This window comes from Orycteropus afer, unplaced genomic scaffold (assembly GCF_000298275.1).
Source record: "Orycteropus afer afer isolate SDZICR_OR568_19922 unplaced genomic scaffold, OryAfe1.0 scaffold00293, whole genome shotgun sequence".
NCBI lineage: Eukaryota > Metazoa > Chordata > Mammalia > Tubulidentata > Orycteropodidae > Orycteropus > Orycteropus afer.
The window spans coordinates 3,732,189-3,750,058 of NW_006921880.1; the positions used below are offsets into that span (position 1 = coordinate 3,732,189).

A 17,870-nucleotide genomic window follows, 5' to 3' on the forward strand; every position below is an offset into this window, starting at 1 on the left:
AAAATATAACCCATCAATTTGCTGTCTACAAGAGACTTACCTTAGCCAAAGACAAAAATAGACTGAAAATCAAAGGTTGGAAAAACGTACATCAAGCAAATGGCAACCAAAAAAGAGGAGGAGTGGCAATATCAATTTCTGATAAAATTGACTTTAAAATTGACAAAAACCACCATAAGAGACAAGGAAGGACATTACATAATGATTAAAGAATCAGTTGAACAAGAGGACATAACTAAAATAAATATCTATGCATCCAATGAAAGAGCCCTGCAATACATAAATCAGAGTTTGACAGAATCAAAAAGACAAATAGACATTACAGTAATAATAGAAGACTCTAATACACCACTTCCAATGAAAGATAGAACAGCTGGAAAGAAACTTAAAGGTACTGAGTCAGGGGGTCTAGGGTGGTACCCAGAAGTCAGTAATTTTAGCATCTGCCCCCAACCTCTGAGACATTCTAAGTAGATGGCTCAAGGACCTCACTGAGAAATACTACTCTGTGAAGTGTTTTAAATTGAGCCCTACTTACACAGGACAGCTATGACTTTGTAATTGTTCTGTCCTTACAGTTGCTGTTCAACAGTTGAGGGCATTGCAGTCTAGATAGACATTCTTACCCACATCCAAATGAAAACATTCTTGCCCACATCCAAATGAAAAGTGCAGTAATCAGTGATCTTGGAACATGCCTTGCATCTCTTCAAGGCCATTTGCTCATGGTTACACCTAACTTCAAAAGGCCAGACATAGCCAAGCCCAGGCAGAGGAAATTTTTAGAGACATCACAAATGATTAGGTCTACTGGCTTTGATATCTTTGCCACCAAAAGTATTTATTTGTAGTCTTTCATGTAATGCAATGGTCTTGGAGTTCTTACATATGAGTGTGTTTGTGAGATATTGCTATTTGTTTCACCAAGCCTTTTCTGATTGTTCGTGTGTGTGTGTGTGTATGCACGCATGCACCTATAGTTAGAAGGATGACCGTGTTTTTAGAAAATAATGTCAAACTATTCTTTGGAGTTGTAGAGCTAAATGCTACACAAAAATGAACATCTTGTGTCTTAATTATTAATGCAATTATGTTTTACGAAGGTAAACCTAAATTCCAGATTTCCCCCAAAGTGTTTGGGCTTTCTTTCAAACCTCATCACTTTCTAGCTCACTCCCCCATGGAACACCCAGATGCTCAGATGAACTGTTACTGCCCTTACCACAGTGTCTCCACCCTAAATCTCAAATGTCTCACAAATATCTTCTATAATTTTTTTTTTCTCAAATCTGAGATCATCTGAAAGTTTCCTCGCTAACAACCCCTTTCAAAGATTTCCAGCACTTTGGTTTTAAATGGTCCTCAATAGTTGCTAACATCAGTGGCAATCTATAGAGGGAGAGGAGACCCTGGGTGAAGCAAACGTTGGAGGTTCAAGTTCACACAGAGGCACTTTGGAGGAAGGATCTTGCAATCTGCTTCTGAAAACTCAGCCATTGAAAACCCTATGGAGCACAGTTCTACTGGGATACACGTGGGGTTGCCACAGAGTAGAATCAACTTGATGGCAACTGTTTTTGTTTTTGTTTTAATTTTTTTATAGAGGAAGAAGACCATCTACAAATAAATACATTACACAGGAAGCGCATCAGAACCATTTAAGTCCTTCATCCATAGCTATCTCTATCCTTCTGTCTCTCTCTTAGGTATCAGGTAGATAGATATCTTCTTCCTTCCACAAAGGATTTTGTAGATGCTTATAAGAATAAATATGAATAATCTAGTATATTATGGATAGAAAAAAATAAAACAGGAAAACTATGTACTACACAGTCCTGTATAGTAACTAGATTTTATTCTGAGCTTCTCAATGGCCAAAGGAAAGAGTCACAATAATTCACTACAAGTTTCACAGTAAATTTGTAAGAAAAGTCCAACAGGTAATTAGGAGAGGCATGCCTTTTCCTCATATTAAGATCTGGCCAAAATGCCCTTCTTAAATCCTAATAAGAGGATACATCTGTTATTTTAGAATGATAGATAATTTACAGGAGCTCTGGTGGCATAGTGCCTAAGGCATTTGACTGCTAACTGGAAGCCTGGCTGTTCAAACCCACCAGCCAATCCTCGGAAGGAAGGTTAGATTGATAATTGAGATGTCTGTTATTTATTTGGCTAATGCCTAACTAGATCATTTCATATGGTTCTTTTTCATAAGAATCTTCATTTGGGGTTGTGTCTTTGTGATTGTGTGAACACATGTGTTATTTAAAGATGTCATTTTTCTAAAATGCTTTCAGAAATGCTACCTCTGAGCCTCAGAGACCTAAACTTTGAGCTTTCTTTCGTCATTCTCTCCTTGCCCGTTGGGTTCCTTTGAGTGCTAAATTTCTTGCACCATCCCATTACCTTGCAGGATATTTTTATTCACAATTTTTTGTTTGTTCTCTTATCCTCTTCCTAATCATTTCTCATCTATATTTGCTCCCATTTCCTATTTTCCAGACCCTTTCGTAAGCAACCTTTGAAAAGGAAGAAAGAAAAAGAAAAAACGCAAAACCTATGAAGTCATATTGAAATCCTCCCATTGAAATAGCAGAAACTATGACCTAAATACCAGAAACAATTTCCTTACCCCAAGTAATTGCTACTCTGAAAGGAACTTCTGAACACACAAGATGGGTGTGGAGATGTTTAATAGAATTCACTGAAACCAGAGCAGCAAACACTATTTCTGGGACCATCTGCTAGGACTGGGGAATCTGTTCCTGAACCAGAGCCCCACATTGAAATCAGTCATGTGTAGTAAAGGGATTTCCAGATCCCAAAGCCCATAGAAACTGCCTTTGTTGATGTAGCTGCCACAAGGACTCTACAGTAAACACTAACCTCAAATCCCTGTTCATGTGACAGCCACCAGCCCTCTACATTACAGCAAAGAAAGAAGGGCCAATTTGGGGCCATTTGGTTCACCTAGCCTGAAGTATAAGGAGCTCTGGTGGTACAGTGCCTTAGGCAATTGACAGCTAACCAGAAGGTTGGCAGTTCAAACCCACCAGCTGCTCCACTGAAGGTAGCTGGGGCAAGCTACTTCTGTAAAGATTTACCATCTTGGAAACCCAATGGGGGTCACCATGAGTTGGAATTGACTCGATCGCAGTGGGTTTAACCTGAAGGATACTCTTAGAATTCCCAAACCTCTTGACTACTCTGGCCAGAAAACCCACTAGCAGCAGTTAAAGTAGTTGAGGAAGGTGATAGGTTAATTAAAAGCAAGAATTTGCCAGAAGTGGTTTAAAACACTGGATTTTGTTATGGAAACAGCTGCAGCAAGTCCTTTATAAAAGGTGTGGATTTCTTTTAGTATGAAAAGATTGGATTTAAGCTTCTTTATCTTTATTCATTTTCAAGTAATCATGTTCAATTTGTAGGAAGTAATCAACTTTTGAATGACACAGTGGCTGCAACAATGGGGCTCTAACATAACAACAATTATGAGGATGGCACGGAACCAGGCAGTGTTTCCTTCTGTTGTACATAGGGTAGCAAGGAGTTGGAACTGACTCGACAGCACCTAACAACATTAAGTGTTATAAAGAAAATATATAACCAGGTGCACACACACGTATCCCACTTTTTGCCTAATATAAGATTTTCATTAGAAAATACAGTAAAATCTATGAAAGCTGGAACTTGGATAAGGCAGAAATCTGTCAAAGGTGGAAAACTTGCAAGACTCAGAAAAAGAGGGTAGTCCCTCCAAGTTGCAGCTCTCACAAGTTTCACTGTATTAGAAAAGTATGATCTGTCCCATTTACGGCTTCTAACTCAAGGATGCTGCAGAACCCCTTCAGGGTTAGGATAAACACCCTCCTCCTATTTTCACACCTTGGTCCTTTCCTTAGTTTCTTCACTGGTAAACCACATTTGATCTTTGGTGAACATTGTTTGATTCCTAAATAACTGTTCAAGTTCCACCTTATTCCTTCTTGTAAACCCCCAGAAATTTGTCTTCTGAGAAAATCAGACACATACATGTATAGTATTTTACATGCATAAAATTCATTATATTTTCTGTTTGCGGTGAACTTATTTCAAGCAATTGTCAATTTCATTTTAGACATTAATCCCTGGACTAGTACTTTTGAATGGAGTCATTAACGTCTGGCATCAGTTCTTTGGTGCCACAAAATAGAAACTGACACCAAGAAAGCGCCCTCCCTCCCATCTTTCATTATCTCTGAACAGCAGCAACAGACTCCAGAAAAGCCTTGTAATTTTTCTTCCCAGAAATGCTTTTTCATAATGCTGGTAGTTTTTCACTGGAAAATGTTTCATTTAGCTCAGAACCAAAATTAAATGGGATATGGGAAACACCATTTCTCTTTCTTGCCTTCTTCCAAGACCCTCTCGGCCTTGGTAATCCAGATTCCTGACCCAGGGGAGGGAACTGCTAAATTTTCCAAGCAGACATCTCCCTGATGTGTATACACACACACACAGAGTCAAGGTCAAGTCAAGGTGAGTTGTTCTTGCTTCTCTGGACACCATGACCATATGTGCAAATGAATGTCTTTGAACTGGCCACTTCATCATTATTTACATAGGTACTTCTAGGGCCAGCCTATTAAATCTCGCTTTCGCCTGTTTTAGCCCCAACATATCGAGCCTTTTGTTTATGATTTAACTGGAAGATAGTGATGAAGAAGACCCCAAGCCTCACAGTCAGATAACCAGGACATGTTGGCAAGGCCTTTTCTGAGTTGAGTAACCTTGAGGAAGTTACTTCTTTCTGAACTTCAGTTTGCTCATAGATAAAGAAGAAGAATAAAACTTACCTCACAGGTCAGATTAAGTGCAAAAATGTAAAGTACTATAAATTTATGTAAAGTCCCTGACACAAGAAGAAAACTAATAAATGATGAAATTTATTACTACTATATAATAACTGATCTAGTAATTCCTTTCCTTATACCTATAGTGGACACAGTGCTAATTTCTAAAGATTTAGAATACCCTTATAAAATATGACTCTGAAGTGGATAGTGGTGTTACAACATAGTGAATGAAATTAATGTTATGGAATTATATACAAAGGATGATTGAAGTGGCAAAGGTTTTGTTATATATATTTTATCACAATAAATATTTTAATTACTCTGCAACTTTAGCATTGATATATTTCCTATGTTAATTTGAATTCAGAGTAGGATTTACAAGAAAAAAAAATGATGCCCAGTTTTAGTGACAGACTATTAGTTGCTCTTGCTTCTGAGTATGGGATAGACTAAATTTGTGTCTCTTTCCATCAGATTTATAATTGGAGACTTGTTGGATTCAGAAAATGACATCTTTGAACAGTCCAAAGAATGGGACCCATATGGAGCAGAAGAGCCCCAGAAGGCCTTTGATCATGGCACGGAGCTCATCCCCTGGTACGTGCTATCCATCCAAGCTGATGTGCATCAGTTCCTGCTGCAAGGAGCCACGGTCATCCACTATGACCAGGACACCCACCTCTCTGCCCGCTGCTTCCTCCAGCTTCAGCCTGACAATAGCACCTTGACCTGGATAAAGCCCACTACTGCCTACCCAGCCAGCGCTAAAGCCAAACTTGGGGTACTGAGTAACACAGCCGAACCTGGCAAATTCCCATTACTAGGCAATGCTGGAGTAAGCGGACTGGCGGAGGGGGTCTTGGATTTGTTTTCTGCAAAGGCTGTGTACATGGGACACCCTGGCATTGATATACACACTGTGTGTGTTCAGAACAAACTGGGTAGCATGTTTCTCTCAGAGACTGGTGTGACGCTGCTATATGGGCTTCAGACCACAGACAATAGATTACTGCACTTTGTGGCACCAAAGCACACGGCCAAAATGCTCTTCAGTGGATTGTTGGCACTCACTAGAGCCGTGAGAAAGATGAGGAGTTTCCCTGACCAGAGACAGCAGTGGCTGCGGAAGCAGTACGTCAGCCTCTATCAGGTAAGGGGTGCAGTATCACCTTTACTCAGCAGCCTAACTCTCCAGAGCACACACTCTGCACCCAGACCGCCTGGCTTCATGCTCTCAACTTTACTGCTTACATGTGACCTTGGGCAGCTTCTACTTCACCACTCGGTGCCTCAGTTTCCTTATCTATAAAAATAACCATTTTATATTTTACATACAACTAATGGTACCTATTCAGTGGGTGACTATGAAGATTATATGAGTTAATATGCATGACATATCTGGCTCTTGTTGTTGTTATGTGCCATCGAGTCGGACCCAACTCATAGTGACTTCTCCTTCAGTTTCCGAGACAGTGTCACTACGGAAGTAGATTTCCCAACCTTCCTTCCAAGGAGTGGCTGGTGGGTTTGAACTGCCAGCCTTCTGGTTAGCAGTCAAGTGCCTTAGGCACTATGCTACCAGAGCTCCCCTGGCTCTTTGTAGGTGCTATCATTATTATGTCTGAAAAGAGAGACTCTGGTCATTGTATTCACATCTGGAAAGAATAAGCATTTTGATTTAATTAAGGTTTCAACATGAAAGCATTGTGATATGAATGCTTTTGTTATTAGTTAGTAACTAGCTGATACTTTAGAAATTGAAATCCTGGTTCATCACCTAACATGCAAAGTGATTCTTGGGGAGTTGTTTAACTTACTGTGTATAACTGCCTAATTGCAGGACTACTACTACTGATACAAAAATATAGAGTGAGGTTAAAAGAAACTTTCCCAAATATGGGATACTCATACATTGAGTCTTTCCTAACCAGGTTTTTAATGGCAGCAGCCCTTAAACCAAACCAAACCAAACCCACTGCTATCAAGTTGATTCCAACTTATAGTGACCCTATAAGACAGAGTAGAACTGCCCAATAGAGTTTCCAAGGCTGTAAATCTTTACAGAGGCAGACCACTTCATCTTTCTACCACAGAGCAGCTAGTGAGTTCTAATTGCCAACTTTCTGGTTATCTGTAGAATGCTTTAACCATTGCACCAACAGAGCACCTTCCAGAGCCTTTAGGGGGCATTTTCTCACAGTTGCCTAACCAGAAGGCTGGCTGTTCAAACCCACCAGCCACTCCTCAGAAGGAAGATTTGGCAATCTACTTCTGTAGAGATACCACCTCGGAAACCCAAGGGAGGGGTCACTATGAGTTGGGATCGGCTCACGGCAGTGAGTTTTTTGTTTTTTTGTTTGTTTGTTTGTTTGTTTGTTTGTTTGGTCTGCTTAAAGGGTAAGTTTCTCATAAGCTCTAAATTAGCAGTTATTTTAACACTCCATGGTAGACAGGACTGTTCTGATGGAGATGGTTAGAAGAGGCACTAGTGTGTTTATGGAGGAAGGTGGGCGTGGATTGTTGGGAAATTGAGTCACAGGCCTCACCACGAGATGATTTTGAGATGGCATCATCAAATGAGTTGTATCAAAATCTTTAGTTTTTCTTTGTTATGCTTTTCTGGCTTGATGGAAAACAAATGATCTTTTTTACTAATGTCACACAACAAATAGCAATAGGACTTTTATAACTCAAATAGCTGATTTATGTACTTTTTTACTGTTCTTTTTTTTTCTGTCATGTTTCTTACAATTAAAAATATATATATTTCTGGGAAAGTGCCCACTTTCTTCTCTTCTCATACCCATGCATTGCTTACGAATAGAGATCATATCCTGAATAATTAACTAACCTAATTAACTATTGGATTAATTAATGAGCAGGTAGGGCTGTGTGCACAATAATCCCAATGCTACACAGTATGAAGCCAGTTTTAGTTAACTCATCTGACATGAAGACCAAAAGACCTGCTTCCTCTCTACTCACAGGGAGCATTCAGTTCACTTGCCCACTTGGAAAAAAGGTCTTCAGGAGCCATTATAAATGCTGGTTTTTAAGTACAGTCATTGCTCAGTCTCCCAGAACTATGAAATCCATCAAACTTGGAAAGTCTTTGGGCTCCATCACACGCACTGTCATAAAGCCTATGTACTTCATTTGCTCCTTTGTTTCTTCTCAGGCATATAGCATAGTAACTGCATTTACACATAAGGTGTATTTGTTTTTTCATTTGCCTGGGCAACCTTCAGTTTTTGCTGAAGGAGCCACCAGTCAACACCACGAATAGCAGAAGTAAGAGGTGCTGCTGAGAGAGAGAGTGGATGTGACCTGAAGAAGACAGGCACGAGTTTCGATCTTACCCAGCTGCAGACATGGATATTTTTTAGGGAATCATTTTCCCAAACTTCAACTTCCAAGCGAACTCTTTCCTAAAACTGAGACTCACAAAAGTTATTCTCCCACATGAAAAAAAGGGTATCTCATTACAGAAATAACAGAGGACAGTGTTGGAGTAGCTTCTCAGCTACTGGGATCTTAAAAGCTTTCAAACAGCCACCTAAGATGCAACTATTGCTTTTCTCTCATCTGGAGCAAAGAAGAGTGAAGAAAATCAAAGTCATCTGGAAATAATTAGTCAAAGATATGATGGGGAACGAGTACCTCAGCCTTCATGACCCTGAGACCAGATGGTGCTGGCTACCAATGCCAACCGCTCAGAAAGAGAACAAAATTGGAGATCCTTGAACAGAGTGGGAAGGAAAATATGGAACAAAATTCAAAAACACAAAAATGACCAGAATTACTGGTCAGATAGAAACTAGTGGAACTCCCAAGGCTATGTTGTTGTTGTTGTTGTTGTTGTTGTTATGTGCCATCGAGTCGGCCCCAACTCATAGCGACCCCTCCTTGGGCTTCCAAGGCAGTGTCACTACAGAAGTAGATTGCCCCATCTTCCTTCCGAGGAGTGCCTGGTGGGTTTGAACTGCCAGTCTTCTGGTTAGCAGTCAAGTGCCTTAAGGCACTACGCTACCAGAGCTCCCCCCAAGGCGATGGCCCCGGTTATCCTTCCAGCCTATAAATTGATTCACTTCTGTGGATTGGCTCTCAGCCCAATAGTATAAAGACCTACATACAGAACAGCTACCCTAGGGAGATGCACCCCTACTCTAAGGAGATGCACCCCTTCGATCAATCAGCCAGGAGACATCAGAGGGGCAGCATTCACATAGAGGGAAAGCTGGACAGACAGGAATACATCAATAAGAAGGGCACAGGGAGGGGGTAGTCACAGGGAGGAGGGGGAGGAGTGTTTTTTATGGTTGGGATGGTAATTAGCTGTGAAATCAAATGTGCATGAACTGTTGAATGTAAAACAAATCTGCTTTGTAAATTTGCACCCAAAGCACAATTTAAAAAAAAAAAAAGGCTTATCTTCCACTCATCCAAATCTTACTGTGATATAAAACAAAAGAAAGATTCAAAACATGTTTTCATTCCCAGAAAGCCTCCATTTTAGTTATTACTAAAAATTACCATCCTGCTTTTTCCTGGCCTAAACATTAAGGCTATTAAAAATAATCAAAACTCATAAGAACTATCTATACGGGATCAAAGAGACAATATCAACTTGAAAGATTAGATGGAAATTTTAGGGGGCAGTGAATTTATGTTAATGGAGGAGCAACAACTCAACAAAGGATGAGAATAGATGCAGAACTTGAAGAATGCGATCAGTGTCACTGAACTTTGTACATGTAGAAATTGTTGAACTAGTGTATGTAGTCCTGTGAATATTCTCAAGAACAACAAAAGAAAAATTAATCAAAACTAAAAGAAATCGAAACATAAAGTTCATTCTGAGCAGTTGTTCTATATGCACATAAGGAGACCATGCTGATTCCAGAAGAAAGCAAATGGCTCAGAAGTTTTGGGTTACAATGAAGTTTATAAAGAGAAGAAGAGAATAGAAGATCAACCATGAGCTAATCTTAACATGATTGAACTTTGCACAACCCCTTTTACTGACATCTACTGATAACAGGTCACAGGCATTCTCTGCCTGACATCCCACCTTCAGCCATACGTTTTGAAATTCAAATTTAGTAAACCTGGATTCAAACAAGAAAGAACAAATTAGCAACTTGGGTGAAAGAAAAGCCATTGGCAGGATTGGTTTTGGTCAGGAATTTCTTTACAGTGAATATTTGCTTTTGTGCATAAGAAAACCTTAAGATCAAAGTAAGATATTTGTTATTCATTTTTCTCTTTGATAAGAGTCAATATGGCCTCTGTTAGGATGATCTGAATTTATGAAAACCAAAGCAGTGGAGGTTAATGGTGCTGATTCTTTTATCTATAATTGTAATGGGTCAAATTTCTAAGATATATTGATTAAAATCCATAGATACAAAATTTACAAATTTTTTCAGATTGAGTCTACATTATTCAATGACATAGTTAAAATCTAATTGCCAACTTATGTCATAAAATGTTTACTGCAGTTTGGAGTCACTCTTAGTCTTGTTACCAGAGATTCTGTTCAGCAGACCTGCATCAGGAGGAATGATCTCCAACCATTTTCATTCCCTGTGTCACTACATAGAAGATTCCTCTTCCTGAGAGGGAAATTCTGAGTGGCTTATTTGTGTCATATGCAAATTATTGGTCCCTGTAATTGACAGACCCACCAATGGAAAAGAGATAGGTAAAGGAAAGAGAAGGAGGACACCGAAAATGGACAGGCATAAATCACAGATGTCCACTGCCAAAGGTTACCCCAAATTTCCCAGTCAAGTACCCAAGTTATTCAGGATCCTGGGATCCAGAACAGGATGTAGGAAATGGGAGTTCACAAATCTCAAGTCATAAAATCAGAATGGCACCGACCATTAGGATGAAGGAGCAAGCACACACTGAAAAAAGTCTGCTTATTATTCACATATTGTTGGTAATAAAACAAAATATATTTATAAGCACTTCATTGGAACTACAAAGGAAGGATAGCCTTCAAGTTTTCAGAGTAAAGATAGTACATGGAAATTAGGCCTGTTTTATACAACATTTAATTCATTTGCAACGTTTTGTGGTTTTATTAACTGGCTTTCCAGATTTATGGGGAGAATCATTAATCATTGTCAAATCAATAAATTATTGCTGCTGCTCACTTAAAGCATGTTGCACAGAGTTGCCAAGTGAGAAGCGGCTAAACCATTGCCTGCCCTTTGGGTGTATTTTCGCTCTTCACAGAATCACAATGTGCATGGGATTCTGAGTTCCATGGGCTCTCTATCACTGGATTTCAGCCACTCTAGAGGATGAAAGCCCGAGTATTTGAGATATTCCCCAGGGTCTTCCACAGTAAATCTCATATATGCCACATACATTGTATTCATATTCCCAAGCTTAGGTGAAAATTTACCCTCGGTGATGCAAAAACAGACAACTGAACTTGATTTTACTTAAATAGATTCACACACACACACACACACACAAGTCCTCCAAAGCTCTAATTTGCAAAGTCTTAATGAATTCTCCTACAGTGGGAGTTCTGGAACATACCTTCTGAAACTATGAAGGGGAAATTATTTTTTAAATCATAATTGAATGTGGCCTTGTGAAAGCATATCACTGGAACTCAGTAGGGATGTGATCAGGACAACAGAGATGGGATGAAATCCCTAACAGAGTCCCAGGAGTTAGAAAACAGCCACTTGGGTGGCCAGATCATTATTCTTCTGGGGCTACTTGTGCTTTTCACCCCTGGGAATTTACTAGAAGCCATTAATGTATTTAATTCCCCATTACTTGCTGCTCCTTTATGTGTTCAGCATGTGATTTTTTTATAGGAGGATGGACGTTATGAAGGCCCAACTTTGGCTCATGCTGTGGAGTTATTTGGAGGCAGACGATGGAGTACTCGAAACCCCAGCCCTGGGACATCGGCCAAGAGTGCTGAGAAGCCCAATATGCAGAGAAACAACACCCTGGGCATAAGCACCACCAAGAAAAAGAAGAAAATTCTCATGAGGGTAGAGTATTCTATTTTTATTAAGTATTATTGTTGTTGTTGTTGTTGTTACATGCCGTCCAGTTGTCTCCAACTCATAGCAACCTCATGTACAACAGAATGAAACACTGCCCAGTTCTGTGCCATTCTCAAAATCCTTGCTATACCTGAGCACATCATTGTAGCCACTGTGTCAATCCATCTTTTTGAGGGCCTTCCCTTTTTTGTTGACCCTCCACCTTTCCAAGCATGATATCCTTCTCCAGGAATGGTTCCTTCTGACAACATGACCAAAGTAGGTGAGATGAAGTCTGGCCATTCTCGCTTCCAAGGAGCATTCCAGCTGCACTTCTTTCAGGACAGATTTGTTAGTTCTTTTAGCAGTCCATGATACTCTCAGCATTCTTCACCAGCACCACAACTCAAAAGCATTAACTCTACTTCAGCTGGACAGAGTATTCACTGTCCAGCTCTCACATGCAGAAGAGGCAATTGAAAATATCATGTCTTGGATTAGGCAGACCTTGGTCTTCAAGAAGACATCTTTGCTCTTCAGCACTCTTTTGCAACAGATTTGCCTAATGCAATACGTCATCTGATGTCTTGACTGCTGCTTCCATTGCTGTTGATTATAGAACTAAATAATATGAAGTCTTTGACAACTTCAGTCTTTTCTCTGTTTATTGTGATGCTGCTTATTTGTCCAGTTGTGAGAATTTTTGCTTCCTTTATATTGAGGTGTAATCTATATTGAAGGGTGTAGTCTTCAGTCTTCATCAGTAAGTGCTTCACGTCATCCTACTTTCACCAAGCAAAGTTGTGTCATCTGAGAATCACAGGTTGTTAATGAGCCTTCCTCCAATCCTGATGCCACGTTCTTCATATAATCCAGTTTCTCAGATTATTTGCTCACCATACAGATTGAAGTATGGTGAAAGGATACAATCCTGATGCACTCTCTTCCTGATTTTAAACCATTCAGTATCTCCTTGTTCTGTTCAAATGACAGGCCCCTGGTCTGTGTACAGGTACATGAGTACAATTAAGTGTTCTGAAATTCCCATTCTTCTCCATGTTATCCATAATTTGTTATGATCCATACAATCGAATGCTTTTGCATAGTCAATAAAACATAAGTAAACATCTTTCTGGTATTCCTTGCTTTCATCCAAGATCCATCTGACATCAGCAATGATATCCCTTGTTCCATGTCCTCTTCTGAATCCAGCCTGCATTTCTGGAAGTCCTCTGTCAATCTACTGCTGCAGCTGTTTTTGAATTATCTTCAGTAAGATTTTACTTGCATATCATATTATTGATATTGTTCATTAATTTCCACAGTCTGTGGGATCACCTTTCCTTGGAATGGGTAAAAATATGGATCTCTTCCAGTCAGCTGTTCAGGTAACTGTCTTTCAAATCTCTTGGCAGAGCTGAGTGAGTGCCTCCAGCGTGGCATCCCTTTGTTGAAACATCTCAGTGGGTATTCCGTCAATTCCTGGAGCCTTGTGTTCCACCAATTCCTTCAGTGCAGCCTTGACTTCTTCCTTCAATACCATTGGTTCTTGATTATATGCCACTCCTGAAATGGAAGAAAATCAACCAATTCTTTTTGGTACAGTTACTCTCTATATTCCTCCCATCTTCTTTTGATGTTTCTTGCATCATTCAATATACCGCCCATAGAATCTTTCAATACTGTAACTCAAAGCCTATATTTTTTCTTCAGTTCTTTCAGCTTGAGCAGTTCCAAGCATGTTCTTCCCTTTTGGCTTTCTAATTCCATGTCTTTGCACATTTCATTATAGTAATTGACTTTGTCTTCTTGAGCTGCTCTTTGAAATCTTCTGTTCAGCTCTTTTGTCTTGTTATTTCTTCCATTTGCTTTAGCTACTCTCTGTTCAAGGGCAAATTTCAGAGTCTATCCTGACATCTATTTTGGTCTTTTCTTCCTTTCTTGTCTTTTTAGTGACCTTTTGCTTTCTTCATGGATGATGTTCTTGATGTCATCCCACAATTCCTTTGGTTTTCAGTCATTGGTGCTCAATGCATGAAGTCTATCTTTAGATAGTCTCTAAATTCAGGAGGGATATATTCAAGGTCATATTTTGACTCTTGTGGACTTGTTTTAATTGTCTTCAACTTCAACTTGAACTTGCATATAAGCAGTTGATGGTCTGTTCCACAATCAGCTCCTTGTCTTGTTTTGGCTGAAGCTATTGAGCTTCTCCATCACCTCTTGCACAGCTGTAGTCATTCTGATTCCTTTGTACTCCATGTGATGAAGTCCACATGTATAGCCACCATTTGTGTTGTTGAAAATGTGTATTTGCAATGAAAAAGTTGTTGGTCTTGCAAAATTCTATCATGCGATCTCCAGTGTTATTCCTATCACCACGGCCATATTTTCCAACTTCCGGTGATTCTTCTTTGTTTCCAACTTTTACATTCCAATCACCAGTGATAAGCAACACATTTTAATTACATGTTCGATCAATTTCAGACTGCAGAAGATGGTAAAATTCTCAATTTCCTCATCTTCGGTTTTGGTAGTTGGTACATAAATTTGAATGATAGTAGTATTAACTGGTCTTTCTTGTAGACATATGGATATTACCCCATCACTGACAGCATTGTACTTCTGGACAGATCTTGAAGCATTCTTTGTGATGATGAATGTCATGCCATTCTTCTTCAATTTTTCATTCTTGGCCTAGTAGATCATATGGTTGTCTGATTCAGAATGGCCAAAACAGTCCATTTCAGCTCACTAATGCCTAGGATCTCGATCTTTATGCATTCCATTTCATTTTTGATAACTTCCAATTTTCCTAGATTCATACTTTGTACATCCCGTGTTCAGATTATTAATGGATGTTTGCAGCTATTTCTTCTCATCTTGAGAAGTGCCACATCAGCAATTAGAGATCCCAAAAGCATTACTCTATCCATATCAGCTCTACTCTGAGGAGGCAGCTTTTCCCCAGTCGTATTTGAGCGCTTTCCTACCTGAGGGGCTCATCTTCTGGCACTATATCAGACAATGTTTCAGGGCTATTCATAAAGTTTCCAGTAATGTGTCAGACAGTGTTTCACTGCTAATCATAAGGTTTTCATTGGCCAATTCTTTGCGAAGTGGATGGCCTGTTCCTTCTTCCTAGTCTGTCCTAGTCTGGAAGCTCCGCTGAAACCTGTCCACCAAAGGTAACCCTGCTGGCATTTGCAACACCAGTGGCACAGCCTCCAGGCTCATAGCAACACATAAGCCACCATAGGATGACAAACTGACAGACAAGTTCATCTCTCTTAGCTGTTCCAAATCACTCCACTCACTTCCAGGCTGCCCTTAAAGCTGCTCCAAAACCCCCATGCCTGGCTTGCCTTCTGGGCTACCCTTAAAGCTGCTCTGAAACTCCTACATCATTAAGTATAAAACTCAATTTTCTGGGCCTGTCTACATCTTCATAAGCTAATTCAGGTCATTTGGGTTGGGGACAAGACTGGGTATAAAACAAGTATAATACAAGAGCTTACCAAGTACTTCCTGGGTGCTGGGAACTGAATCAACTCAAGGAAAAAGACAGGGTTCCTAGAGAGATGCAGACATGTAAACAAATACAAAGATATCTAAATAAGAGTCTTTGTTGAATCTGTCTGCAAAGTGCTACAGGAGCCGAAAGAAGAAAAATAAAAGGGTAAGAAGGTGGTCGGGGAGACTTCACAGGGCAGTTAATTGATGGATCTTGAAGGATGTCTAGGAGTTTACCAGGCAGACAAGAATGGGAAAGCATTCCTGCAGAGGAGACAACATGGCGGCATGAAGGCATGAAGGACTTGACTTGTCCAGGGAAGCAAATGTTCTGAGTGGTTGGAGAATGGCTCCTGAGGTGGGCAAGGAAGGCTAGAAAGATACCAGATTACGAATATACGCACTCACTGCCCTCGAGTCAATTCCAACTCATAGTGACCCCCTTTGGGTTTCCAAGGTAGTAAGTCTTTATGGAAGGAGATTTCCCAGTCTTCCTTCCATGGAGTGGCTGATGAGTTTGAACCACAAACCTTCTGGTTAGCAGTCAAATGCCTTAGGCACTACGTCACCAGAGCTTCTTATGAAGATGCTAGTGGGCCAAAATGCTATATATAGAAAATAGTTTAAATTATATTATCATGTGAGCCCAGATAAAGCGATGGGATTTTGCTTCATTGATCTAGAAAGAGTCCCACCCTTCGCATGTGGGAGATTGTTAATGCTAAAGTTGAGCTTTACTTGCTTCATAATTCTGTGTCTACACAGAGATTCCAGAGGTTCTATCCCTTCCCTGTTCTGTTTCTCTCCCCTGAGGAACACTGCCTCATAGTGAAGAGCAAAGGAGATAATGTAACAGGAGAATGCTTTGTCAGTCTTAATGTAGGTTTTTACCACTTTCACCAAGTGGGGGCAGTGGTAAAGGCGAGTAGGTCAGGACATTGAGAATTGCTTAAACCAAAGCAGTGATGGGAGAGAAATAAAAAGTTCCTAGTTTTCTATTCTTAGGGTGAGAGTGGAGAGGCAACTGACGATGAGATGGTGACCCGAAAGGCCAAAACATACAAAGAGTGTCGAAGCCGGAGTGGTTCTGATCCTCAAGATGTTAATGAACAAGAAGAATCAGGTAAAGCAGCATTTTCAGATCTGGGATTTTGTTTTGTTTTGTTTTAATTTTGTGGGGGGAAAATATACATCTGGTTTTACATTGTGATTTGAGTATTGTGGGTACTTGTAATAAAACTCTTTATTGGGTTAAGTATACTTACCTTTGTTTTTTTAACCAGATGATGAAACCCAAGAAGTAGTTTTGAAAGTATAGTGTACTTGGAAGAAAATTCTCATTAACTAACTTGTTTGTTATTACTTTTCAGTATTAAGCATACAGCATACAATTTAATGAATTAGGCTAGTGATTCTAAACCCTACCTGGATATTTGAGCTTGTTTTAAAAAATATATGTATATATGGATAATCTTTTAACTTTAAGACTTTAACCAAAACTATTCCCAGCAGTCTGTTTTGAACAACAAAATGCTTACCTTAATTAGTAAATTGCTTTGAGGACTATACTCTTGTAAATAATTATCTATATGAGATAAAAATGACAATGACAAATTGCAAGGTTAGATGGGAAGTTTAGGGGGCAGTGAATTTAAGATAATGGTGGTGGAATAATCTGAAGGATAGCAAGAATGACAAATGTAATCAATGTCACAGAAATATACATGTAGAAATTATTGAAGTGGTGTATCTTTGGCTATTATACTTTCACTAAAATATATATATATATATATGCATGCCCTGGCACACCCAGATTAATTGAATCAGAATCTCTCTGGCTGGGACCTAGACATGTAGATATATATATGTAAGCCCCCCAGATGATCTAATGTATAGCCAGATTGAGAGCCCACCAGATGAGTCTATTCATCAAACTATCTCAGTGCCCCTTGTTTAGAAATTGGCTGCATAGATTTGCTCAGATATTTACAGGCCTCTTTGGTTTTTATCTATTTCTAAAGGAAAATATAATCTGAGTCATTGTCTGTCTTCTGTCTTTCATCTTCACAGAGGCAAATACCATAACCAGCCCTCCTAATCCTCTCCCTTCCAGAAGAGCCCACTCTTTGACCACAGCTGGGACCCCTAACTTGGCTGCCGGGACATCATCCCCCATCAGGCCAGTGTCCTCCCCTGTGCTGTCTTCTTCAAACAAGAGCCTGTCCAGGTGGGGCCTGAACATGATAAAAGAGAGGAGCCCTCATATCACTGACGACATGTGCAAGGGCATACTCTAATTGCCTACAGAACACTATCTCTAAATTTGACTTTACATTGAAATGTAAAAGAAAATTCAGTGCTCCTAATTTTCCTAGTTTTATACTCCCACCTTCTTGTAACCCTACACTAATACCAATAGCTGTAATCGCTCCTAGTTATTTGAGAAACTAGTCCTTCAAAGGTCAGTTGTTGTTGTTGTTGTTGTTAAGTGCCGTCA

The 17,870-nt window shown here is 39.7% G+C and overlaps 1 protein-coding gene across 1 annotated transcript in view; it reads left to right on the plus strand.

Moving 5' to 3' along the window:
* PLCE1 (phospholipase C epsilon 1) overlaps positions 1 to 17,870 on the plus strand; it is a 363,784-nt gene that overhangs the window by 275,781 nt on the left and 70,133 nt on the right. The window contains exons 7-10 of the mRNA XM_007951283.2: positions 5,313 to 5,988; positions 11,684 to 11,866; positions 16,379 to 16,496; positions 17,444 to 17,600. Coding sequence (XP_007949474.1) covers positions 5,313 to 5,988; positions 11,684 to 11,866; positions 16,379 to 16,496; positions 17,444 to 17,600 — 1,134 coding nt within the window. The remainder of the gene's footprint in view (positions 1 to 5,312; positions 5,989 to 11,683; positions 11,867 to 16,378; positions 16,497 to 17,443; positions 17,601 to 17,870) is intronic.